At 38.7% G+C, this 27,704-nt stretch overlaps 1 protein-coding gene across 3 annotated transcripts in view; it reads right to left on the bottom strand.

Moving 5' to 3' along the window:
- Positions 1-22,137, bottom strand: part of ATP9B (ATPase phospholipid transporting 9B (putative)) — a 164,056-nt gene extending 141,919 nt beyond the window's left edge. For all 3 annotated transcript variants that reach the window (XM_038174269.2, XM_038174268.2, XM_038174270.2), the window contains exons 1-2: positions 21,982-22,137; positions 5,369-5,542 (exon numbers count right to left, since the gene is read on the bottom strand). In XM_038174269.2, coding sequence (XP_038030197.2) covers positions 5,369-5,542; positions 21,982-22,076 — 269 coding nt within the window. In that variant the 5' untranslated portion in view covers positions 22,077-22,137. The remainder of the gene's footprint in view (positions 1-5,368; positions 5,543-21,981) is intronic.
- Positions 22,138-27,704: the final 5,567 nt, after the last annotated feature.

Genomic DNA, 27,704 nt, shown 5'->3' with positions numbered 1-27,704 from the left:
TGGCCTTTGAAATCTTGCATTGTTTAGTTTAATTAATTTGAATTTTACTTTTAATTAAAATTTAGTTTAATTAATTTAATTAATCAGTTTGGAATTTGAACTGCAAAAAGAATGAACATTTGACTAGTCAAATCTCTCTTTTGTAGAATAATTTGCACAAATACTAAGGAGTTTTCTATTGCTAAAATTAAGCATTTAACTATAGCAACTGAAATAGTGCCTTTCTTGCCATGGAGTTTCCTCTTCTTCTACCTTCTGCATTACAGATTGATAGAGAAGCTGAAACAGATGTCATAACAACCATCAGTTTAGCAAATGCCAAAAGTGCAGACACAAGAATGATGTCTGACTAGGCAGTAACTGTGATACCTTTGATAGAAAGGACTGACACAGCTAAAAACACTGAAGTTCTCAGGCACAAGAAAAAGTGAAAATATTACAGGTTGTGCCCAAATCAATACTGTAATGGTTCCAATGAGTTTTACTACCTCAAAAGTCAAAATCAGTATTTTTCATTTACAGTCTTAATGGTAAACATTATTATATCACAGGAAGACTAAGAGAGGGGCACTTGCCTCAAATCCAAACCAATTCACATTTACTCAGATTTTTAAGAACAACAGTCTAGCTGGTATTTTTGAAACTCAGATTATCGAAACTCAACACACACTTATCTGTTCTCAAATTAATGTTCCGTAATATGAAAATTTTTGAAAGACTACTGACCCTTTTGTGGGCTTTTTGCAACCACTAAATATGAGTGAAACAAGCATCAGGAGATAAACTGGAATAACATTCTCTGAACTTCAAAAATCCCAAAAACAATGATCAACATAAACTTGATCCTTGATTGTCCTGAAATCTTTAATGGAAACACCTTAGGCTATAAATCCAGTGATTAAAAAAAAAAATCACGTTTTGTTGATTTAAGCATTTATTTCAAATGTCCTTGCCTAGAAAGTTCAACACATACATAAAAGCTTGCTTTTAAAAAAAAAAAAAAGATAGCTATAAACTGTGACGCATGTATCAATATAACAGATTGTAAATATGAATAAATGAATTAAGAGATAAGAGAACTTTAAGTTATAGGCATAAACAGGGGGGTGGTTTTGTTTTTGTTTTTTTAAACCAAGCTGCTTCTTACCATTTTTATTTTCCAATTTGAAGGAACTATGCTAGTCTTTAAGTCACTGACGCTATACTCAAAAAATATGCAGCAATTGTTAAATAAGGACCTTTAACTTTTCATAAATACAGTGCATCTTGCCAAGTCAAAAGCTAAAGTGAAAGTCTCAAATGACTCTGCAGCACTAATAATAAGGACTTTTTTTCCCCCTTTTTTCATTACTTTTATCCTACAAGCTTAACTGCCAGTATCTTTCACAAAACATCATTTTCATCAGAATGGAAAGATAATATAAAAGCTCTATATTGTGTGCAAGGGTCAGCTTTTCCTTATTAGGTTTTAAGTAGCAGAAACTAGTTCTGCAAAGAAAACATACTGTAATTATTGTACTCAACAGGTAGCTTCAGTAATCAGGCCAAAAGCAACACAGTGGTCATGTCATTCTTAAAAGATCAGCATTTTCCCATGCTTCTGCATAACAAATGCATTGCAGATTAATTGGAAGCGTACAGGCCATCTTAGAGCCCAAATTAATCCGAGCATTTGATATCCCCTTCACTTCATATGGAAATGCCATTCAATGGCACCATTTTCATAGGGACAAAGTGTTTTTTGATAACAAGTGGAATGTAAATCTCATGAGAAAGAAATCAATCCAGCCCAAAGAACTCCAGAGTATTGATCTATGTGCATTATAATTTCACAAGCTTGAAGAGAATTTGTAAGTTAAAGGGGAAATGATTACAGCCACAAAACAGCTGCTATACCACAGTTTTCTTTTAACTGTGTTATGAAAGCAAAAAATATGCAGTTTCTGAAGTTAAAAGTTTTATTGTTTGAATTAAGTCTTCAGTTTGTTCAAAATCAAAGACATTTGATTTAATTATGATTTTTTTTTCAAGTGTTAAAAAAAGCTGCAGACTTGCAAATAAAGTTCACACCATTCAGTTCTGGTCAACAGCAGTCTATTGTATACACAAGTTAAAAGCCGAATAGTGGATTTTACAATATCAATTTTAATGTACACTGAGCTTTGAAAAATATTCCACATTTGCTCCTGCCAAAAGGGTGAAACTTTTCCAATTAAACAACCATCTGATTATTAGTAATAATATATAGAATATACAATTGTAAAACTGCAAAGTAAGATGGAAAGTTTCCACTCCCAAAAATGAGTTTAATCCCAACAATGCAAAACAAATAAACTAGTGGGTTTGAGGGTTGGTTTGATTGTAAAAAGTTTTTGGACTCAAACACAAGATTTTCCCTGAGAATCTGAAAGAAAATGGGCCCCTTGAGCTTGGCTTCAGACAAATGCAGTCTTTTGTTGTGTTCACCTTTCTATGACAACTTTGAAAACAAACAAAACAAAACAAACTTACAATATAAGTTAAGACATAAAAGGAAGCTCTGGGTGGGGTAGAAATTTAAACGTCACACAATTTCAGGTAGGAGTTACTAATTTCCACAGAAACAAGGTTAAATTTTACATTCTGTTGAACTGAACAGGTTTCAGACTGCTATGCTGTCTGATTTAATTTGATATTTAATCAAATATTACACTTACAAAAATGCAGCTTGCCTTCTGGCATCAAGTAAATTTCAGTTCTTTGCAGAAGTTGTATAATCTACCATCAACACAAATGAAAATAATTTTCCCACATAGTCCTTTCCATCCCAATTGTGAAGGCATCAATACCCAATTCTCTACCAAACCAGTATCTTACACCCTGATTCTGCTACACAGTATAAGTAATAACTCCATATATGGCAATACTGCAGCCTCCTCATCTTCCATATCATCTTCCAAATGTTCCTAGGCAATTTTATGAGCTGCAAGTAGGCAACTCAAAAACTCTAGCATTCAGTGGCTCCCAATAAACATTCACGGAGTTTAATTATAATGAGAAACCACCAAAACCACTAACTGTTAACACTGAATGCACATCCTTGACTTTTACCAAGGACAAAGCCCCAAGAAGAGTGCTTTCAGCCAAAAAGAAACCTCCCTATTACTACAAGAAGTATTTACATACACAGAACCTCACCCAAAATGAGGTTTTTATCCAGCCTGATTGGACTAGTAGGTAAGATCTCTGCAAGGTACCATGGCAACCATTTTCCAGCTAATTTTCTCCAACTCACCTATACAGATCTCTGCACCTATCCTGTGGGAGTATCCTCTACCTGCTGAAGTCCTACTGAAATTTCAGGCTTCTGCTATGATCTGGTCATTATCTTTTTTTTTTTTTATGAAAAAAATCTGTTATCATGTCCTGTTATAGAACATTCCAATGAGATTAAAATGCCTCTACGTAGAAATGTAAGACTGAAAGGACTCCTTAATGTATCAAAATTCAATTGAGCATATCAGCAAAGCTACTTCAGCAAAAAGATATGTACAAAGATGTTGCTACATTTTAATGTAGCAAAATGATTCATCAATTCATCCATAATGCATTTTCTTTCTTCTTTGCATTCTCAAAAATCAAATTTTAAACATTTTTTAACTAGCCTTGTGCTCTACTCAAAGCTCAGATTTAACTATCAGGTTTAAAAAGTAATAAAACTTAAAATTTTGTAGTCCTCAGCATCAATAACCTTTGTGAAATTCTTTCATGATTAGTAATGAGTTCAAACAAACTTGTCTTGCAGTTGCCTGCCCCTCTCCACACACTGGAGATTCTTCAGTGCCTCTGTCAGGGCAACTACAGGGTGTCCTTTTGACTATTCTGCCTATTTTTATGAAACTATTTTCAGGAACACAACTGGTATCTCCATCCTTCAGTCCATTTTTGTTCAAATCACCAGAAAAATAAGTAAGTGCATAAAGACTGAGAATGACCACCACATATGCCTCACTTCCTTAGAAAAACAAAGGCTAAAATGCATGACATTTACAACTGGAATAACTATATTCAGCATGATCCAGGACAGTTAATCTAAAATCAAGGTCTTATAACTGAAGTCCTGTGAAGTGTAAGACACACAAGGACTGCTCATTTAAAAGTAAGAGCTAAACAGAGAAACTGTCTATCACAGTAACTAATACTCAAAGATTTAAACTTACCTTAAGTATGTTTGACAGGTATCTACATTTTAACATATTTCCAGAAAAATTAACAGCCTTTTAAAACACTTTAAAATATATAAAGTATTTCTACAACAAAAACACTACTTCCAAAAATCATCTACATATACAAACTCTTATTCTGCTGTTTCCTCATTTCCTTCCTTCTACTTCCCAACAATTTATTTCCATTAATACATGGATTTTTGTTAAGTCATTACAGAGAGAAGAAATCAACACAGATTGTATTTTTCTGTAAACAGTAAAGCTATATAAGAAAATTATTTCAGAACTAAAAGTGCAAAAATAAAGCTTTCAATTGATTAAGTAAAACAAGACCGACAGGCCTTCTGGAATGTATTAAGTATCATGAAAACTACCTGTGAAAATGTCTATCTAAACCAATTCTAAAACTACCTGCTAAAAAGTTTGAGTTCACTGGAAGTAGTCCACTCACTCTGTTTTTCAAATGACTGATTTTCAAATCTAATTTAATTATCATTCAAGATAAAATGTTAGTTTTAAACACCCTGATGGCAAATTCTATAATTAGAAATTTTCTAGCAATTTGTTAGTAAGTTTCTATGCCAAGGCAACTGCATACATCTGAGTCTGGCATGAAGTTTATAAATAAGAACCGAATCAGAAGAGCTAATTGCACCCATGATTCACTCTAAGGCCAACAGTTGCAAGTATTTTTTAAACCTTCAAAGCTGAAATTATAACTAATCATTTGTTATTGCTTTTTCATTTCGGCAACAACATCAAATTCATTATAATCTGCATTTTGTCAACTTAACACATTAGCACCCTCAAAAAAATCAAGGAAAGTTTTAATCCATTTCACCTGATGTAGTTTTGAGCAAAAGTGACAACCACGCCTACATGCTGTTATGGACCTGAGACTAGTACGAGTCCAGTATCTGATCTCCATTAAAATCCTCCTTCATGAAAGTCAGCAAAACACACAGGAGAAATACACAGCAGCACTTTCAAACATTTTATTAACTGCTAATAATGTTCTAGGAGGGTCAAATGCAAGCAAAGTAATCAAAAGTTACACGACAAGCATACTGTACTCCTGTACTTTGCGCATATCATACAATACACAATTAATATTTCGGTAATTCACTGAATAGCTTAATAAAAAGTGCTAGTATGCAACAAACCTAGTGCAAAGGAACTTCCAGCCACCACAGATAAACCATTCTAAGCCTCTCTTTCTTTGAGAAATTCTGGCTCTTGGTAGAGTGTGGTAATCACTCTCATCATTTTCAAAGCCTTCTTCTGACATCATTAGCGGCATTTCATCCAAATGAGAGGACTCATCTTCCACTTGGTACCTGGCAAGATGAAATAAAAACAGTACATCAATAACCAACATTTTTTATTACCAGGAATCTCATCAAGTAACAAAAGGTAATTTTTACTACATGGAATTTTATTAGAGATGTTTTCAATCCAAGTATCTTGTGCACTTGTCCTAATGTATCATCAAGAACTTTCTATTTGTTAAAAATGGGTAATACAGCAAAAAGGCTTGCAATCATCCAGCCCTTGACATAAATCATTACAGAGAAATTCCTGTTTGATATAGAATTTGTTTATACAGAGCTGCAACATCATACTTTCAAAGGATTCTTTGCAAAATTTTCTTAGAATTTGTTTTGTGTCATGGTCTAACACAGCAGGCACCTAAGCACCATACAGCTATTTGTTCATCTCACCCTCCCTACCCTCATCCCCAGCATGGGGGAGAGAATCAGGGGAAAAAAAAAAAAAAAAGAGTAAGAGCTCATGGGTTGAGATAAAGAGAGTTTGGTAGGACAGAAAAGGAAGAGAAATAATAATAACGATAACACCAGTAATAATACTATGTACAAATAAGTGATGCACAACAAAATTGCTCACCACCTGCTGACCAATGCCCAGCCCAGCCCCAAGCAACAGTCCCCCACCCCACCCAGCCACCCCATATTAATTGTTCAGCGTGATGCCATATGGTATGGAATATCCCTTTGGCCAGTCTGGGTCGGCTGTCCTGGGTCTGTCCCCTCCCAGGTTCTTGTGCACTCCCAGACTCCTCGCTGGCAGCATAGCACAAGAAGCTGAAAAGCTCTTGACTGCATTGCTCCGTAACAACTGAAACATCATCATATTATTAATGTTATTCTCATCCTAAATCCAAAACACAGCACCGTACCAGCTACTAGGAGGAAAATTAACTCTACCCTACTTGAAACCAGGACACCTGGCAAAGTTTGTAGCAGATGCAAATAACATGAGCTTTCACGGAAACAAACTTCATATTTCCACTGAGCTTCAGCCTACTTTCCTGTTATAGTTGCGTCTGTTCCTGCCTGTGCAGACCTCTGAGTCACAACTTCTACACAACTCATCAGTATATTAGTTTTTGTTAATAAAACATTAGTTACTTTTATAATTCTACATAGAAATATTCAGCGGGTTAAAACACTTTCCTATGGGTCCTATGAAACACTAGGCTAACAATGGTCCTCTCCAGAAAGCATTTACCACTTCAATTTTACACTTGTGGAATGCCTCTTATGGCCAGATAAAACACCTGAATATTTGATAAGAAAACTCCCCCAAGTGCTTGAAAATTGAGTAACTTCTTCACTTTCAGTGGCTTAATGGTACAAATGGTACACAAATATGAAAGAACTGAACTCAGAAAGAACTAAACTCAGGTTTCTTGTCACAGACTATTCAGAGAACAAATAAGGATATCAACTGGAAAAAAATTTTTGAAAAGAATTAGAGTCAAGCAAAGATATCTATTTGTATGCAGTAACAAACACAATAACCCTAATGGATGTTAATACAAATGCATGATACAGAAAATCATCCGAGATCTGACCTAAATAGTTAGAAAAGCTGGCTGCATCAATGCTTAAAAAGATACATAACAAATATCAAACCCAACATATGCAAAAAAAAAATATAGAAAAACTATTACTTGACTATTGATAATTGTAGTTAAGCAGTCTTTAAATAAGACCAGTTGATGAAAAAGTATCTGATTAGAATAAAGAGATTCTGCATGTGTATTTTATTCTTTAATTCTCAAACACTGCAGTTCAGAAGTCTAGAAGACTCTCGTCATTCTATTCTTTGTGTAATCTAAAACTGATCTCTTGAATTTATTCTTGCATTAGGAGTAGCAAATGATGATTTTAAGAGCTCAGAAAAAAACTTTTTGTTTGAGTCACAAAAGAAGTGTTTGGCAAATGTGAAGCTTCAAAATTACTGATTTTTTGTGTGAAAGTGGTACTTCATCTTTTGGAATATGCATACAAGGACTGTCTCATTTCCCCCCACCTCCCAGCAACCTAAACTCAATCTTCGTATAACAACAGTAATTAACAAAATGAAAATAAACCATTCGTTGATGTATTTGTACACATTAAAAAAAAAAAGTAACGTTAGTTCTAAACATCTGAATATACAGTAGGGCTATATCCACATCAATAAACTGAATGAATGTTCCCAAGCATTACGGACACCAAAGCAGCCTGTAGCAGGATGACTCCTTGCTAAAGGAGTTCAAAGGGAATCATCCCTAGACCGCTCCAACTGCCAAGCTGTACCTGGGGACTGTCCAGGAAGAGCAAGTGTTGCAACAGGGGAGTTTTTTGCGCCAGGGGAGTTTTAGGTTAGATATTAGGAAAAACTTCTTTACTGAAAGGGTTGTTAGGCACTGGAACAGGCTGCCCAGGGAGGTGGTGGAGTCACCATCCCTGGAAGTCTTCAAAAGACGTTTAGATGTAGAGCTTAGGGATATGGTTTAGTGGGGACTGTTAGTGTTAGGTTAGAGGTTGGACTCGATGATCTTGAGGTCTCTTCCAACCTAGAAATTCTGTGATTCTGTGAACAGCCCAAATTCATGCCAGGATACATGCTACCAGTTTAGAAGTAGTGAATTCCAGTACCTGGGAACATCTACAGTGTAACATGAATTTATAGAGCTGTACAGAATAAAAAACTTCTCACAACTGAGGAATTCAGTCCATTCTCTCACCTGCTGGGTATGCTGGTATGTTCAGTACACATCTTCGACTAAGCAGTAAGATCACAGTTTTACACGAAACAAGCAAGGTCCCAAAAGTAAATTTTTACAACACAGATGGAGAAAACACCTGAACTGAGCAACAGGCAAGCTATAACTTGGTTGCCTTCCCTGAAACAAGGTGGGACCACTCCCATGACTGGAGTGCTGCAATGACTGGCTGTAGGCTCTTCAGAAGGGACAGGCAGCACAGAAGGGGTGGCGGTGTGGCTCTCTATATTAGACAGTTTGGATGTTGTGGAACTCGAGACTGCGAATGACAAGGTTGAGTCCCTATGGGTTAGGATCAGTGGGAAGGTCAACAAGGCAAGCATCCTGGTGGGGGTCTGTTACAGAATGCCAAACCAGGATGAGGAGACTGATGAAGAGTTCTACAGGCAGCTGACAAAAGTTGCAAAATCATCAGCACTTGTTCTTGTGGGGGACTTCAACTTCCCAGACATAAGCTAGAAATACAATACAGCTCAGAGGAAGAAGTCTATGAGGTTTCTGGAGAGTGTGGAAGATAGCTTCCTGACGCAGCTGGTTAGTGAGCCTAGCAGGGGAGGTGCCCCACTAGACCTTCTCCTCACAAACAGAGAAGGACTGGTGGGAGATGTGGTGGTTGGAAACTGTCTTGGGCAGAGTGACCACAAAATGGCAGAGTTTTCTATTCTTGGCAAAGTCAGGTTGGGGACCAGTAAAACCACTGTTTTGGACTTCTGGAGGGCAGACTTTGAGCTCTTCAGGACACTGGCTGGTAGAGTCCCTTGAGAGGCGGTTCTGAAGGGCAGAGAAGTCCCGGAACCAGAAAGTTGAAATATGCAGTCGAAAATGCTTTCAGAAATGACATCAACACTACCCTCTTCAAAAATATTAAAATACAGTTTAAAACAAACATGACAAAACAGAACTGACCACGTTATTTGCAAAAAGGTGCATATGATGTCTAGTTTGATATGGCAATCTGACAATACTTCCCTTCTCATTACTCTAAATGGTCATCAAGAAAATGAGAACACTACACAAATTACCTTCTTAAAACAAGGCAGTTATTACAGGTTACAATGTATATTACACAAAATTGTATGGATTACTCTCAGACTAAGCTAATTTTAACACTCAAACCTTACACACTTGACAATAAAATATCTGCTTTAAAAAAGACATTACGCTGAGTTTCAGTAAAAGACAAGCCTGTGTTTAAACAGATTCACATTCAATGCTTTTATAATCTCTCCTGGTTGAATTTGCAAATTACATTATCACAGTTACGTGCTTTAATACAGAGCTTTCTTTTTCATTGTATTTTGCTTTTAGACATCTGAACAATTAATAGTGTATTTGTAACACCATCCAGTGAAATCACAATCTGCCAGCCACATTGGAGTATGCAGCAACATTCTGGAGCATTAGAGAGACCCTTTTTACTTCTATATAAAGTTGAACAAGTGTCTGACTTGGAAAATAATTTACTTTACACACAAAGGTAACAAAGCAAACATGGTTAAAAGTTATCTCTTGACAGAACACGTTAATGCAAGAGAATTAAGGGAAACAGACTTGGCTGAGAAATAAATTCACAGATCTATTTAATATTTAATACTACTCTAAATGTGGTAATATTTGTGGAGTACATCAATGTCCTAATCATAAAGTCATTTTTGCCATTATAAACACTTTTTCACAATTATCTCATTTTGCACTTTTAAATATGGAGCTTCACCAAGTAGGGAATGTAATGAGCATAAGCACCATCATGTTTAGTAATCCTGACTTCAAAATACAGCCTCTGAACTGGCAAGCAATTTATTCTGTTTCAAAAGCAATTTTGCTATTGTGTTAGAAAATTGTGCTTCAGTATTTAAAAACAATAGTATAATGAATAATGTATTTTTCATAACTAGGATGAGGACAAAAATCGTTATGTCTTTGTTATCTAGTATTTTTCCACACTTAATTGCTTGAAGTGCTGATTTGCTTTGAGTGACAAATCAATTGAGTATAATCCTAGAAACTTTTATTAAAATAGAGGAGCACTGAAAGCAACATGAATAAAGAAGCCAGAGAAAAGACATCAAAACTCTCAGCATGGATGCTACTAAATCAGGTATGAAGACAGCCATCTTGACAGAAATATGTTTCCTAAGAAAAAAAGGAACGTTAATATTAAACAATCACAGAATAGGTTGAGTTAGAAGAGACCTTAAAGGTCATCTAATTCCAAATCCCCCACCATAGTCAGGGACACCTTACATTAGACCAGGTTGCTCAAAGCCCAATCCAACCCAGCCTTAAACACTTCAAAGGATGGGGCATCCACAAGTTCTGTGGGCAACCTGTTCCAGTGCCTCACCATTCTCTGAGTGAAGAATTCTTTCCTTATATCTAATATAAGTCTACCCTCCTTTAGCTTAAAGCCATTACTCCTTGTCCTATCCCTGACAAAGCAGGAGCTCTTCAGCTTTCTTGTAGGCCCCCTTTAGGTACTGAAAGGCTGCTATAAGGTCTCCCTGCAACCTTCTCTTTTCCAGGCTGAACAACCTCAACTCCCTCAGGCTGTCTTTATAGGAAAGGTGCTCCAGCCCCTTGATCATCTTGGTGGCCCTCCTCTGGACTTGTTCTAATAGGTCCATGTCCTTCTTGTCCTGGGGGCCCCAGAGCTGAATGCAGGACTCCAGGTAGGATCTCATGAGAGCAGAGTAAAGGGGGAGAATCACCTCCCTTGACCTGCTGGCCAAGCTTCTTAAGATGCAACCCAGGACACGGTTGGCTTTCTGGGCTGCAAGCACAAATTGCTGGATCATGTCAAGCTGCTCATAGTGCAACACCTCCCAGGTCCTTTTCCTAAGAGCTGTTCTCAATCCATTCTCCACCCAGCCTCTATTCGTGCTTGGGATTGCCCTGAACAGGATGCAAGTACCTTGCGCTTGGTCTTGTCTAGCTTCATGAAGTTCGCACAGGCCCACCTCTCAAGCCTGCCCAGGTCCCTCTGAATGGCATCCCTTCCCTCTAGCATGTCAGCTGCACACAGCTTGGTGTCATTGGCAAACATGCTGAGACTGCACTCAATCTCACTGTCCAAAGATGTTAGACAATACCAGTCGCAATATCAACCCCCAGGGAACACCACTCATCACTGATCTCCACCTGGACATTGAGCCTTTAACCACAACTCTTTGAGTGTGACCATGCAGCCAATTCCTTACCCAGCAGGTGGTCCATCCATCAAACTCACTTCTCTCCAATTTAGAAACAATGCAGGATATGCTTGTGCACAAATGCTTTGCATAACCAGGTAGATGACCTCAGTTGCTTATCCTCTATCTACCAATGCTGTAACCCCATCTTAGAAATCCACCACCAGATTGTCAAGCACGATCTGCCCTTAGTGCAACTGTGCTGGCTGTCACCAATCACTTCCTTATTTTCCACGTGCCTTAGCAGAGTTTCCAGGAGGATCTGCTCCAGGATCTTGCTAGGCACAGAGGTGAGACTGACTGCCCTGTACTTCCCCAGGTCTTACTTTTTCCCTTCTTAGAAATGTGTTTTTTTCTTCCCTTCTTCCAGTCACTGGCAACTTCAGACTGCCACAACTTATCAAATATGATAAACAGTGGCTCAGCAACCTCATCTGCCAGATCCCTCAGGACCTGCGGGTACATCTTGTCAAGTCCCATGGACTTGTGCACCTTCAGGTTCCTTAGATGATCTCAGACCTCATCTTCTCCTACAGTGGGCAATTCTTCAGTCCCCCAGTCCCTGCCTTTGCCTTCTGGGACTTGGGCTATGTGGCTAGAGCTCTTGCTGGTGAAGGCTGAGGCAAAAAAAGTCATTGAGAACCTCAGCCTTCTCTGTATCCCAGGTAACGAGGTCTCCCATTTTCTTACAGAGAAGGCCCACGATTTCCCTAGTCTTCCTTTTATCGCTGACATACCTATAGAAGCCTTTCTTGTTGCCCCTGGTGTCCTTGACAAAATTTAACTCTAATAGGGCTTTAAGCTTCCCTGACTGCTCAATGTCTCTGCATCCCTCCTAGGCTGTTTCTGCTTTCACCCTCTGTAGGCCTCCTTTTTCTGTCTGATTTTGGCCAGGAGCTCCTTGTTCATGCTGACCTCCTGGTATTGTTGCCTGACTTCCTCTTTGTCGGGATGCATCGCTCCGGAGGTTGGCGGAGGTGATCCTTGAGTATTAACCAGCTTTCTTGGGCCTCTCTTCCCTCCAGGGTTTTGTCCCTTGGTACTCTACCAAGCAGATCCCTGAAGAGGGCAGAGTCTGCTCTCCTGAAGCAGAATCCGGGTAGTAAGCATGCTGTTCTCCCTCCTCACTGCCTTCTGGATCCCAAACTGCACCGTTTCATGGTCACTGCCGCCAAGGCTGCCCTTGAGTTTGATATTCTCCAACAGCCCCTCTCTATTGGTGAGAACAAGGTCCAGCATAGCTCATTGGGAGCTGCTTGCCAGAGCAGATGTGGATGCAGAGTTGTATGTATCACATAACTGTTAATGGAAACCATTTTAATTCATTTAATTCATTAAATCTAGTCTGGCAAGCTATTTAGATGCCTAGTTAATTTGCATTTTCTACAAGCTTACTGTTAGTCTAAAAGAGCAACATTCCTCTGATTCAAACATCCAAAAAAGTAGGAAAGTGCAAGGCAATCATTGATGTCCATATATCTGGTTTAACTCACCTGACAATGAAGCACTGGACATTTGGCTCAATCCCTGCTGCTGCCAGGCACAGGACTCCCTCTGCTTCTGGACACTGGAAGGGGTAGGCAGCACGATCTGTCTCAGCCCTATCCTGCTCTACTTCTAGTAATTCCTCCAAGGTTTAACCTACATGAACACCTCCTCAGTCCAAAAATAAAGCACGAATTTTCAAACTGAGGCAGTGCAGTAAGAGAAATAATGAAGAAAGGGGCAGACCCATTTATATTAAGAGCAGGAATTATTTCTTAGGGGAGAAACCAAAAAAGCTACAGCTCTTGTAGGCTGCATTTTTTACTGACCACCCCACAACAAAGAAAAAAACATGAAATGTTCCACAGCAGCAAGAAAAGTTGTATTAGATCTACATTCATATGAAAATAAATTGCATGCTTATGAATAACTGTTCCTTTCATTCAAACTCCTAACGTAGCAAATAAATCATTTTATGGAGACAAGTCACATGAGAACAATCAAATTATAAATACCTTTTTTCCCCAAATATTATTCTGCCCTTCTAAAGACTGGAAATTACTTTTTTCCCTGTAATTTCAAACATCTCTATGACTTACAAAGCAGGAAGTTTGGTTGAATTACAGAGCAATCACCTTGTTCCTAGATTATAAAAGAAGTGGACAACAGAAACGCCTTCTACAGGTAAACGCATAGAATTTGAAGAATTTCCTTTAACCTTTTCCTCCAAAAACACAGAAAAAACAGCTTGTTGCTTTGCTTTTATTTAGCTGTAGTTGTGCCTGCAATGCAAATGCACACCTAATCAGTATCAATTCCGAAGTCTCTGAACTCTCGAAGTCCTGGCCCAACTATACACACACACACAGAGAAAACAATTCTGCTATGAATTCATATACGCCATCAGGGACAGGCCTGTTAGAGGCCTCCATATGGAAGACAACAATAACTGAAGTAGTTTGATTATAAATCAGATTACACTTTTGGACAGCTAAAGATTTGTAGAACTAAGTCTCTGTGCTGAGTTTCAACTGATAACTTTGCTTTTATGTCCTTGCATCACCAAATCTTTAAAAAACCTATTACAACACTCCTATCATAGTGCACATTTGTCAACAGAATAACAAAATAGAAATAAAAAGTACTTTTACTGTATGTAAGTTTACAACTGAGTTTGTCACTGAAACAAACAATGTTTACTGCAATAGACAAACTACATCAAGGTACCCTCAGCCTTTCACAAGCAATGCAGAGGGAGATTCTGGAAAAACGTAAAGCACCATTTTTGATCAACCCTATAATAATTTTCTCTTCCCCAGCACTCACCTCTTTGCCAGAGCTATATATGGAAGAAAAATTCAGAAGATCTGCATAAGAAAGCTGTTGTGAAAAACGCCACCATTCCTTACTCCCCTTTCCTCACCTTACAAAGCACAACACACCTTAATGGAACATCTTTTTCAGTCCGTGACAGGATGAGTAAATCTCTATTTATACACAGCAGACCTGAGGAAACATCTGCATTCACTAGAACCCTATTTTTAATTAGCAGGGAACATCACTGGTCACAACAACAGGGCCATTTTATCACTGTTACTGGGTATTGTTATTGATACTGCAGCTCAATCAATTGCTTTTTCTCCCCTTTCTAAGAGATCCAAATGCCTACCCAAAGAACACAAATGCCTGTATTTGACATAATAAAAAAAACAGGAAGGCATGCAAATATAGGGTAAAAATACACAATCAACCTGAAAATATATTTAAAGTTCACTACGCACTGATACACGTGTTCATTGAAAAAACTAGCATCATCTGCAATAGCAATCTGAACTTCAGTGGTGCAAGTTCTCAAACATTTTCGTACCTAAAAATAAGTGTTTCAGATCAGGATTTAAATTATTCTAATAATCATGCTCAAGATTACAACTGCTTGTCTATAAAGAATATCTTTGTGTGTAAAGAGTAACTAGAATAAACTTAAAAGGCCGATCTTTTCCAAATACATAATTGTAAGTAATATCAAGTAAAAGAACTACAACTTACTATGAAAATCACTTAGAGTTACTATGCTGTCAAAATGTACTTTTGCAGGCAAAGTACAGCAAACCATTTCCTGAGTATGACACAAATACAAGTGTCTATGTAAAAATACTTTACAGTTGATACTGTGAGCAGCTCTGCATGTATGTAATTTGGTTACCCGCGTGATTAAAATCAAAGACTGCTCTGAAAAGTAAAAGGTACAGAGACTAAGATAGCATATGACAAAATACACCATGTAAAAGCTCTGAAAGCAATAACATATGGCAAGGCCGTTCTTTAGGAGTTATACATCACACTACTTTGACCTTTTTCCCAGACAAAAATATCAGAATCTAAACCTATACTAAATCTTACAGGTAGCAGTCCCAAAAGGTAACATTAGCCTAAGTCTCAAGCCTTCAGAAAGCAGAGTAACACTCAATCCAGGAACGTATATATGTGAGCAATGAACATAGGACAAATCAAGAAGAAAGTTTTAAAAAATTCACTGCTAAAAACTGTTTGACATAAATTGAGAGAGCCTTGAAAATGCAGACCTAACAAGTATGGTAAAAATATAACATCCCAAATGTGAAGGTGCCAACCAGACAGCCCTGTTGAAAGATCTAGAATTAAGAGAGAGCATCTAAGGGATGCAGACTAAAAATGATTCAGTGACACCATTCCTAACATCAACAGTAAATCTCTGACCAAAAGCATAACTAAAGGAAGGCTAATGACAAAGGACAGCACGCCCTGCAAAAGAACTGCTGATTTTTCTTTTATATGAAATTTTGCTTTGCAAAACAGGCAAACGCTTTGAATTTCAGGTGAAATCAGTAAAAATCACTGGGACAATAGTTTTCCTGTAGAACGAACGTACAGGACAGATCTATTTTATAAGAATGTATAACAGTAGTAGATAATCTTTAAGGGTCCTTTCCAAACCGTTCAGTGATTCTCCTAACTACAATCCTGCAGAGATTTCTTTGCACTATTTTTAATCTTTTCTCCCTTATGTTTAAAAAAGTGTATTTGATGTAAATGTGCATTGCATTCAATGTATCAGCATAACATATAGCTTTATGTTTTATTCCTCAACATACAAGGAATATAAGTTTTGTCTTTTCACACAGTTTATGATACTTTTAGTATTTATCAGGTGAATCTACATTTGTAATTTGTGGTATCACAGAAAATACCAATACATCTTGCTTTGAGTTGCTATCTCAAGCAAAAATACTGACCTACAGAAAATCTGGTTAGACTAATCTGAAATTTACTTAAGTCACCAGTTCCATCTGCCTGTTACTGAGGGGGGAAAAAAAAACAAAAAACAACAACAACAAAAAACACACAAGACAGTGACTCCCATTTAAACAAAGTGCCCTAAAACGATGATAGGAGCTTTCTCCATGAGTAAGCTCAAGTATGTCAGTGCACATGCAGACAACTAACAACCAGTACCTTACTCCACCACATTCCCACAGTTGTTCAGCTTTAAGGATCTTCTGTGACCATATCTTGAGTAAATGGTTAACAACGCTATTTCAACATGAAAAAAGTAGTAAAACAGCGTTTATGTTCCCCAACTAAACTATTATTACTTTTGGCAAAGCAACAGATGCTTAAAGAAGTTACTGAAACTACTGTTACAAAGTATCAACACAAATACTAAGAAGTATATTTCCTTTGGTCTTGGAACTGCTTTCTCACAGAAGCTATGCTAATTTGAATTTTAATGTAAAGATTATAAAGTAAACTTTTAGTTTCAGTCCTTTTCAAAATCAGGATGAAATAAGTAGACATGTTCAACTAATACACGAGGTAGAAGAGCATATTGAAATGCAACCTCTGAAAAATCTGCATCTGTCCAAAGACTCTATGAACTTTTATTCCAAACATTCACAAGTATTCAGAAAAAGAGTATCATAACAACTAACAAAATATAAAAAAAAATTGGAAGTACCACCAAGTATCACTTGTATACACTCATTCAACAGATGAGCTCAGATATACATCAATGTTTGGTGTTTTTAATAATCATGGATGTTTTGCAAGGCTTTCCAGACCCAGTTACAGCCAAATAAGTCACGAGCTCTCTGTGAACACCATTCTACAAGAGAACCTACATCTTATTACCTTTGGTCTATATATGGCATCAACAAATAACATTTTGGGTTGTTTGTGCAAGTTTTTAATCTTAATAATTATACCTGAAATAAAGAGACCAGCAAATATTTTGTCACTGCAATACAAAATAATACCTGAACTACAAAAAACGCATTGGAGTTCAGAACTAGAGCATGCTATTCTAATGAAGAGAGACAACTGGGAGGAGACAGCAACTACCAGAGTAGTCCAACAAGGCTCACTTCAGACAGCAGCAAAAATTAAATAAGTCCCAGAATCACTGTACATGCATCAAGTATTATCTGTTGGCATTTGCTTGTCTCTATCTTTAGTTAATTCCCCATGAAACCTAGCCAAACACCTTAGGAAATCTTAAACAAAAGGACTGCAAGATCACTGGGAGCGACTTCCATATAAATGAAAAAAATATAATATCAGCAATCCTGTGATATATCATCTTTGTTTCTATGTACTATTAAAATTTGACATTTGTATGTATCAGGGAAGTCAACATGAAATAAGTTGAACTTATTTCATTATAAGTTGAACTCAGTGAACTCAACATGAAATAAGCTACAAACCACCAGTCATTAAGCACATTTACCTGTGCAAAGGAAACTTCAGCCTATTATTTTATTCTATTTTAATTCTCACACGATTGTTTTATATGCTAATAGCGTACAAGACTGACAATTAAACATAGGGCAACTCAGTTTTTAAGAAACTGCTATCAGCAAGGAAACTGACAAGCCAACAGCAGAGGCGTTCCACAGCTTGCTTTACCACAGCCACCTGATACACCTCCATTCATAAGCATGAAGTCATTCGTAAGTACACTGCCATGACCCTTGCTACACTTAATCATGTGAGAAGATTCCTTCCAGTGAATGAATATTATTCATGACACAAGCATACCTCTGTGAATACCCAGAGCGCAAATGAATTTATGTAATATTGGACACAGCTGGTAAGACCTGATTTTCTGGTATCAGCTCAGGTGTCCCAACACCTTAACACTATTAGTAGACCAAATAGAGATATTCGCTGACAGTAACAAGTGCAGGACACCTGAACAAACTCAGTAACTTGCTTACAGATAAATGAGGGTTGACCACTGCTGAACTCAGTCCCTTATCTGCTTCAGAATTCTACCAAGCTTCTTGGTTTGCTTACATTTACCTCACACACGAGCAACAGCCATTACACGTTTACATTTCTGTCTCTGTTTGGCCAATAATTACTCTGGGTCTGCTGATGATACTAAACTAACATATGAGAACAAGTGTGTCAGTCTCACTGCACATTTACAGTGATCATGGAAATTCTCTAGTCCTCTTTTCCCTTTGTGGCATAAACATAAGCAGCAACTATTTTTCCAGTAAATAATAGATACTTTGTGCTGAAGAACAAAGTGTTGAAACAAGTGTGCAGAGAGTTTACTCAGCTGGGCATCCGAGCTCCACCACAGCTGCTCTCTCATTCCCCCTCATCAAAGAAAATGGGGAGAAAATATGATGAAAAGGGCACAAGGGTTGCTCAATGGAGGCTGCAGTCAGTCCCTAACACTTCATCTCCACCGCTTCTTCATGGTCCCTCTGCCCCTGCTCCACATGAGGTCCCTCCCACGGGATGCCGTCCTTCCCGAACTGAACTGAGCCTGCGGGGGCTGCGCACAGGCAGCAGCTCTTCAAGCACTGCTCCCACACGGCTCCATACCATGGGGTACATCCATCCCCCAGGAGCAAACTGCTCCAGCACAGATCCCCCATGGGTGGGCGGCAGCTCCCCCCAGACCCCCTGCTCCTGCGGGGGCTCCTCTCCACGGGCTGCAGCTCCGGCCCGGGGCCTGCTCCTGTGGGGGCTCTCCATGGGCCGCAGCCTCCTCCAGGCCACATCCACCTGCTCCACCGGGGGCTCCTCCACCCATGGGGAGGCTGCAGCGTGGAGATCTGCTCCATGTGGGACCCATGGGCTGCAGGGGGACAGCCTGCTCCACCAGGGGCCTCTCCACAGGCCGCAGGGGAACTGCTGCTGCCTGCCTGGAGCACCTTCTGCTGCACTGACCTTGTCTGCAGGGTTGTTTCACACTCCTCTCTCTCCCAGCTGCTGTTTTGTAGCAGTTGTTTTCTTTTCTTAAATCTGCTCTCACAGAGGCACAAACAACATAGCTTATTGGCTCAGCTCTGGCCAGCAGTACATCCCTTTGGAGCTGCCTAGAACTGGCCCTTATCTGACACGGGACAGCTCCTGGATTCTTCGCAGAGGTCACCCTGCAGGCCCCTGCTACCAAAACCTTGCCACATAAACCCACTACAAAGTGGCACACCAATCACTTTCTCCAAGCTTTCTCTAACTATTAAATTCGAATATATTGCATAATAGTGCGATTGTTAGTAACTGGAATACAAACTTTTGCTTCAAAATGGATTTCCCTGGTTTCTAACAGTGGAACATAATCAGTTCGCTGTCCAATCTTACATAGCATCATACAGTCTCACATGTATAGCATCACAAAGTTTCTTTAGGTGTCTGGGGAAAACACGTTCCAGCTTTATAGTATGTGATAATGGTCAGTCAAAGTAAGTCCAAACACAATGAGAAAACCTTTGTCCTTACAGCAGGACTACCTACAGCGACAGAGGCAGACTTCCACAGACTGGTTAGCTCAAGCAAAAGAAATTGTCCTACGAAGTAGCTTTGAGGCTGTGAAAGGTTATCAACTGTTATGTTGCATTATCTGAAGTTGCCAGTAGCAGGGCAACAAATTCAAGTTAAAAACCACTACCGTGCTGCAGTTCAGAATCTGTGTATAAGCTTTCAAAAGAGGCGATTTTCAAAATGTGAATTCTTTGTTGAAGAAACAAACAAATCATGGAAAATCAAAGATTCCTGAGATCCCAGAAAGCAAGGCTTCTTAAAAGTGTATGGTAAAGATACAAGTTAGAAAAGTAGGATGAACATACATGCATAAAGGCTTAGGATATGTAGTCCAACTATAATTTTAAGTCATGATTTACGAGTTGTACCTGAACTAACGTGCCTTGCTCTATATCCTCTTTGTCTTTAACAAGTCACCTGCAGTAGAATCTAGATAAGCATTTTTTTATTAATATTTTTTAAAAAACAGGTCCATGACAACACCTTCCGAAGCACACAGCAGGTGCTCTAAAATCCAGGGCATGGTATTATTGAAGGATAATGATCAACCTAACCAACTCACCTTAAAACATATACAAAATTAACTAACTAAAATGAGTAAGAGTACATGGCCTTTCTCCCTCTGGGCACAAATTTTAACCAAGTGATCAAAATAATCAGAAGTAATAAATGTACCTGTTAGCTTTTAAATGTTTTATGAGCCTACAAGTAGTTGAACAGAACTAATTAAAACCATAAAAAAAAAATCATTTGTGTGGAGGACTAGTAAAATAAATACATGTTACCTGTACTTAAAAAGCATACAGATTATAAGAGACCGTAACTCTGAAAGACGTAACAAACTACAAGGAATTCAATCCATAAACTTTGAAGGGAAGTGTTGTTGTAATAAGACAGAAGGTTAGAAGCAGATCTATAATGAATCAGTAGTTCTTGCTGGATCTTACAGCTTCCCAAATCTGTTCATACATCCAGGTTTAAACAGTTTGTATAAATAACTGCAATTATTGCCTGAAAACATACCTTGCACAGACCTATGTACTCACTTGACTTACAAGATTGGCCCATATCTATATATGTATATCTATATAGCACTTTTCAAGTTACCAAAACTCGCTCCTGGATAACCTACAACAGAATCACCTGATACCTTTGACAGACTAAGGGTTTGTCTATATAACCCTTCCCTTCCTCTTCCAAAGGTGAACACCTACTGAAAGGCTTACAGATTGCACGAAGAGCTTCCCTGCTTCAGTTCTCTGAGAAATATGTATGATAATGATAACGTTACCCTACCTTAAAACAGAGGATAAGCCCATTACATATTGTGAGACGTTCAAATACTAGTGAAATGGGGAACACTACTACTGTAGACTGTCCTATAAGTTATTTTCTATGAACATTTGCAAGCTTCTCTATTAACTTATGCTCTGCATAGTCTTACATTACATTTTCTGCTAGGTACCCCATTTGGACAAAGAAATACTTTTTTAATTCACCATGGACTATTTGAATTAAAACAGCATCATTAACTACTCTGTGCTTAGGAAGTCTGTTTAGTTTCATACATTACAGCTGCTCCCTCCAGTTCTTGTGCCCATGATCAATGTCTTAAAACAAAAAATAAAAAACAATAAAAACAAGGGAATGGAAAAGGAACTCAAACAGCTATAACCATAACTGACATTGCAGGAGTGCTGCCAAAGGGACATATGAAGAAGTATGGGGGTAAAGTGTTTCCTTCCAGACAATGACGGCATTCCTTGAAGTCATGCAGAACAGCAAAGCAAAAAAAAACAAAAACAACAAACAAGAAAACCCCACTGACCCCTTGGCTGAAGACTTTGTTAGTAAAGCTTTGAACTGCCTTGCCCAAATTGCTTGACCCCTCTCCCCCCAAAAAAAAAACAGGGGGCATTATAAGCACCCCGGGGTCAGTCCTGACACTCAGGCAATCCCTAGCTCCGCGCTGGGAGCGGCGGCTGCCCGGGCACCGGGGGCCACGGAGGCCCCCGGGGCCGGGCAGGCGGAGGCCGCAGCCGCCCGGCCGGGAGCAGCGCCCACCGCTCCGCACCGCACGGCTCAGCCCAGCCCCGCTCCCCACCGCCGGGACGCCGCCACCACCACCCCTCGGGGGCCGCCACTTGGCGCCCCGGGGCCGCCGCCGCCGCCGTGCCCTGCCCGTCCCGTGCCGGCCGCGCCGTGCCAGTACCTGCTGTGCCTCCGCGCGGCCGAGGCGCTGCTGTAATAGGCCGGCCGGCGCGGGGCGCGGCGCGGCACCGGCTGCAGCGGGATCTGGTCCGCCATCTTGGGGCGCCCCGCCGCCGCCGCGCCGGGTGCGGCCCGGCCCTGACGTCACGGCGGCAGGAAGGCAGCGGCGGGGAGGGGCCCGCAGCATAAACAAGGGGGCGGGGGACGGGGATGGGGACGGGCCCCCAAAGGAAATAAAAGCGTCTGGGGATGGGCAGCGGTGGTTTTCTGTCACCGAATAGGGACAGAATTAGGTGTTCCGAGGCAGAGGTGTTGTGAGGTGGAAGCGGGAGTTGTGTAAAGTCAGGGGGTAACGAACCAGCCTGTGGGGTCTCGTAAGGGAAAGGTCGATGCACAAGTCACCGGAGGAAAATAAATAAATAAATAAATATTTGGCAGATTGTGAGTTCACAGACCTAGTGTAAGGTGTCGTCGTTTGATACGAGATCGGATGCCAGAGGAGCAAAAGGCCTAACAGCATCACAAGTGCAGGCTTCCTGCAAAAGTATAAAGAAAGGGAGTAAATCCCTTTCTTAACGTAAATTCAATATTAACACATAAATAAATAAATAAGGGAAGGGAAAGGAAAATACATTTCTCCAATGACAAAAGTCTTCAGCTATTTTACAGAATGCCAGGGCCTATAGGCGTTATGCACTAGACCAAGATCTTTGACAACGAATCTCTTGATCATGCAAATTACTTAGAGGTGGCAGTAAGTTTTCTAGGGTGCAGGGTTTTTTTCCTTTTATCGCTTTGAAGATGCCAAATGGCAAAAAGATGTTAACGGTGCTGCTGAAGCCCTTAGTCTCCTGGTTTGAGACCTGAGGTGTGCGGTGTGGTAGCAGCAGCACTGGCATTCAAGGACAACACATGGGTGAAGGTTGCACTCCCCAGTGCCAAATGATGTTGCTCTGGCTAGCCAGATATTTCAGACCAAAATGTTACCATACAAAAAATATATTTTTACAGTACAAATACATGTGACCTGAAAATCTGCATATCAAAATTTTGTGTAAGAACTAAATGACAAGCTACATACCTCAAAGAACTGAACGGTGTAGGTGGTATCTCAGCTGCAGTTTACAAAGGACATTAAAATCTGTGTAAATCATGCTATCTTGTGGGACAGGGCCAGCATGTCAGCAACATGGCCCTCAGAAGTCTCTGGTGCTGTGCTTCCTCTCACAAGAATTCAGGTTATTCTGGAGGCCATTACCAGCACAGCCCCAGTACCACTCATGTGGCATGGCTCTGATGTGGAAGCTGCCGTTGAGAGCCACAGAGCCCAGCACATCCTTGTCCCAAGAGATTTCCTACTGGCCTGGGATTATTCAAAAAAGGCAGAGGTGGTTTCTGAGTGTCTTTCTACCTTAGAACACAAGGGAATGGTCAGTATTGAGGCACCTTAGTACGCAGCGGATATTGTACAGCGGTTAATATACTGAAGGATGCTTCGATCTTATAGAGTGAAGATCATAAAGCACTGACAATGCTTAAGATCACTTGCCAAGTGCAAATATTTCTAAGCAATGTTTTGACTTTAATTTAATGTTTTGACTGTCAATATTTTGACACACTATATGGTTACTGGAGTCACCAACAGAACTAGAACACTCAAAGTTGTAGCAGGAGAGAAGGAGCAACAGTTGCACAGGATGTGGAGGCACAGGGCTCACAGGAATGACTAAAAGAGCAAAATCTTGTGTGTTAAGACTTTGGTGGGTATTTGAAGGTTTACACTCAGAAACACCAAAAAGGGGGCAGAGATTTATCTAGCTCTGTAACTGCAATAATCATTGTAAAGTTGACGGTAGTACACTGATAAAATTATAGAATTGTAATTTAGGTTGGAAGGGATGTCCAGATATCATCTAGATCAAGCTCCTGTTCAAAGAAGTCGAGTTTGATCTCAGGTTGCTCAAGGCCGTGTTCAGTAGTGTATTGAACACCTCTAGGACAGCAAAGCATTTCCATAACTTCTTTTGGTTAGCTGCTGTAGTGATAAACAAATTGTGATGATATCACCATTGTGATAAATTGCTGGTAAGTAATTAAAGAAGATGACAGTTTTTAATAAACCAAAGGACAAAGAATGAAAAAAATTGAACATTTATCATTTTAAATGCATGCAATTTTGCTTATTTCAAATATATGTTTAAAACATGCAGTTGTAGTAGTGGAAACATCACTATCTCAGCTTCTTGATCAAGCTTGATCACTGCTTTTCTGCATCAGTATTTTCATACAGTGCTAAAAGCTCCTCAGATCAGATACTTTGGTTGTGTGACCTTTATCATCATTTAGTTCTGCCTCTAGATTTTCATGTGATCCTGTTTTATGGTGGTTGTTTTGTTATTCTTTGAGAAAAAAAATCTTAAAATTTATATATATATATATATATAATATTTTTTTTTTTTTTTTTAATGTGGAATTGAAACTTCAGCATATGATATCTAAGGACTTCACAAGATGTCCATAACAAACCTGCCTGCATTTTGAAAACAGTATCTCTATTTCTATTTAGAAATCCTAAAAGGTCACAGAATAAACTTACTTTTGATCTGGATTTTTCTAGTCAGGCATCTCAGGCAGGTATTATTTTGCAGAATGAAAAAAAAAAAATCAGGAGAGAAATTCTTTTGTATTCATCATTAAGTACTGGCTAAATAACATTTATCACTTAAATATCATCATAACACCATTCTGAAATAAACTTTCACCCTTTCCATATTTATTTTTTTGCATCTTTTTTCACGTATAACAAGTGGCAGTAATTCAGAACCTATGATTTATGGATCTTGTGAACTCTCAATTTAACTAGAAATGAGCAGGTATGGAGACTGTTCTTCATTTGTTGCATGGATCTGCTACAGGTGCAAAATCTGTCTGTAACTAGTTCTGCCTGATGTCCCCAGAGGGCATTTTATAATAATTTATACTTTTGCTGCCATTCTACTTCTGCTGTAAATGTTCAAGGTTAAGTGCTCCCTCCCTCCTAATCCTCTGCATGTCTGGGCTAGGGCAGAGGGGAAGATGAAAGACAGTTTGAAGATAATTCATTTTACACTGTCATTCTCAGAGCCAAATGTTAAAATCAGTTACACTAACATAAATCTAAAATCATAAATCTAAAATCATAAATCTAAAATTTAATCATGTGCTACTAAAATCATGAATATAAAGCAAAAGTAATGAGTTTCAGGAAGGTTCATATAGAGTTATAAAAACAATCAAACAAACAAAAATATTATTTTTATACTACGTATTTTCTCACCCCATCCTGCAAAGAACCTCAATATAGAACTTTTTGTCAGTGATGAACCAGCTCAGAATTTGCTTCCAAATTTTCAGGAAGTTGCAGATTAGTTCAAGACATCTAGAGGCATAAAAAATCCCCGGCAAAACCTTAGCACAGCAACAGAGTGCAGGAAAGAATCCGGTTGTCTTTATAGGAAGAGCCAAAGGCAGCAAGAAAGTTTAAACCAAATAATTTCTTACACAGAGCGAAGCAGGAGAATAAATACAAAAAAGAAGGAGCCAAAACAGCTACAATTATCGGTTTTAATAATTCTGATAGTGCTTCCGTATCTTAAAGCCATATTATTAGGATGTAACAAAATTGTAGTCTTGCTATAGGAAAGAAAAAAATTAGAGATACTGTTTTCTCTGAGAGGATCCTTGTTTTAAAAGATTACTGCAGACAATGAGGCCACAGGCAATGCCGCTACACAACAAAATCAATAAGTTTAGAATCACCAGCAAGTAAAAATAATCATAGAAAATATTACTGTACTATCAAACCAAACTCAGACACAATAGGTAATGGAAACAAAACACTACTTACTATGTTGCCTACATCACCACAAAACAGAAAATTCTATTTCTCTACATTGTATTTTTAATATTCACAGCATTCAGTGTTTGTCAATTAATTTGTGCTCCCAGCTGTTACATTTCTTTCAGACCTTTCTTCAAGGTCTTCTCTTTGGTAAATGTCAGCTCTCTGCAGCTCTGCAGGATTTACGGACTGCTAAATCTCTTCCTCCTTTTTAGCCCATCCTTACCAAACTGTGGGTCCCACAGCACAGGCTTCACACCAGCTGTGTGCCACCTCACCTGTGTTCTACACAATATTTCTATAAGAATAGAATACCTGGAAAATCTCGTGACAATTAAAGCAGCAAAATTGTATATATGCTGTATTTTGGATTTTGCCAGAGCTATATCTTCCAGTTAGTAATAAGGCTGACTGAAAAGGTGTTTTCTCCAATTCACTGGGCAAGAGATGAGGCAAAAAAATAATAATAATAATAAAAAATCCATCAAATCCTAGAGTACTTAAATCAAATTGTTTTGGAAATGTACACTTTGGTGACTTCTGATACAAGTATCAGTCATGTCTTTATTTAAGCTATTAATTGTTATTGTTGATAAACAAAAGAAGAAAACTAAAAATACAATTAATGTAAGTTAAACGTTTCTTCAATATACATCAAAAATCCAATAGCTTTTAATTTCTAGTCAGCTTCTGAGATAATCTTCCTCATCCTTATAATATATCTAAATTTAATGCACTTAAAAAATATTTATTTATTTATTTATTTATTTGTAACTGGACCGAACAAAACAAAACAAAACAAAACAAACAAACAAACAAAAAAACACCTTTAGACTCAAAACTTTTTAGCTGGATTAGCAGCTTCTGATCTTGTAAAACCAGAGACTAGGCAATAAAATATTTCCATGATCTCTGGTGCAAATCAATAAGAAAACACACCAACACGTTGAAAGGACACTTTTTTTTTTTTGAGTGTTCTCCGTGGATTTATTTTAACAAATTCCACACTGTTGATCTTTCAAATAAGTAAATACAGCTGCTTTAACTACTCCTTGAAACTGAAAGAAAACGCACCCATAGATTAATTACAAATCTTGTGTTGTTTCAGAGATTTTGAAAAGGTCATGGAAGGACAAACAAGGCCCAAGCGTAAACTTGAGTTGTGATAGATGGTATCAAACTCAGTGGATGTGATTTGCTTTTGCAGTTTCTGTTACAATGGTACCCAAAAGCTTTAAGTGGGATTAGGGGTCTTTGTTCTGAGAGCTATACAGAAGGGGATAAAGAAAAAAAGTTCCTGGATGATATGTGACAAAATACTTAGTGTTTCGTATAGTATCTCTTTCAAAAATCAGAAATTAATTTCAATCTCCTCTTTCTCTGGCATCTCTTTGTGTCTGCCCCAGCCACCAGCTCAGGCTTGTAGCAAAATGGTTTCTCGTTTTCCTCAGGTCTACTTCTGGAACTTCTTTCCCCTCAGTCATTGTAGGCAACAACAGGTCTGACTACTAGTAAAACCTAGACATAATTTCTTTGTATACTTATTTCACTCTAAGAAGTAGTTTGAATCTTGCAGATTTTCTTTGTATAGTATGTGTAAGACAGTTATCCGCGTAATGGGAATGGCAGCTATGTTCAGATCAATTCAGCATGAGATGAAGAAATCACTTTCACAGCTCATCATTTTCAATTTCTTGTCTCCTCCTGTGTCCTTCCTCTATCTTCTTCCTCAATATCGCATTGAACTTCAGTCTGTTCCTACTCAGCTCATTATCCTTCTCTTAGAGGTTGTTTTCCATTACTATTCAGAAGATAATTACAGTGGTTTTTGTCCGTTTGTATAA

The sequence above is a fragment of the Anas platyrhynchos genome, chromosome 2 (genome assembly GCF_047663525.1).
Source record: "Anas platyrhynchos isolate ZD024472 breed Pekin duck chromosome 2, IASCAAS_PekinDuck_T2T, whole genome shotgun sequence".
Lineage (NCBI taxonomy): Eukaryota > Metazoa > Chordata > Aves > Anseriformes > Anatidae > Anas > Anas platyrhynchos.
The sequence above is the reverse complement of the archived record's forward strand: the minus strand, read 5'-3'. Positions and strand labels throughout refer to the sequence as shown.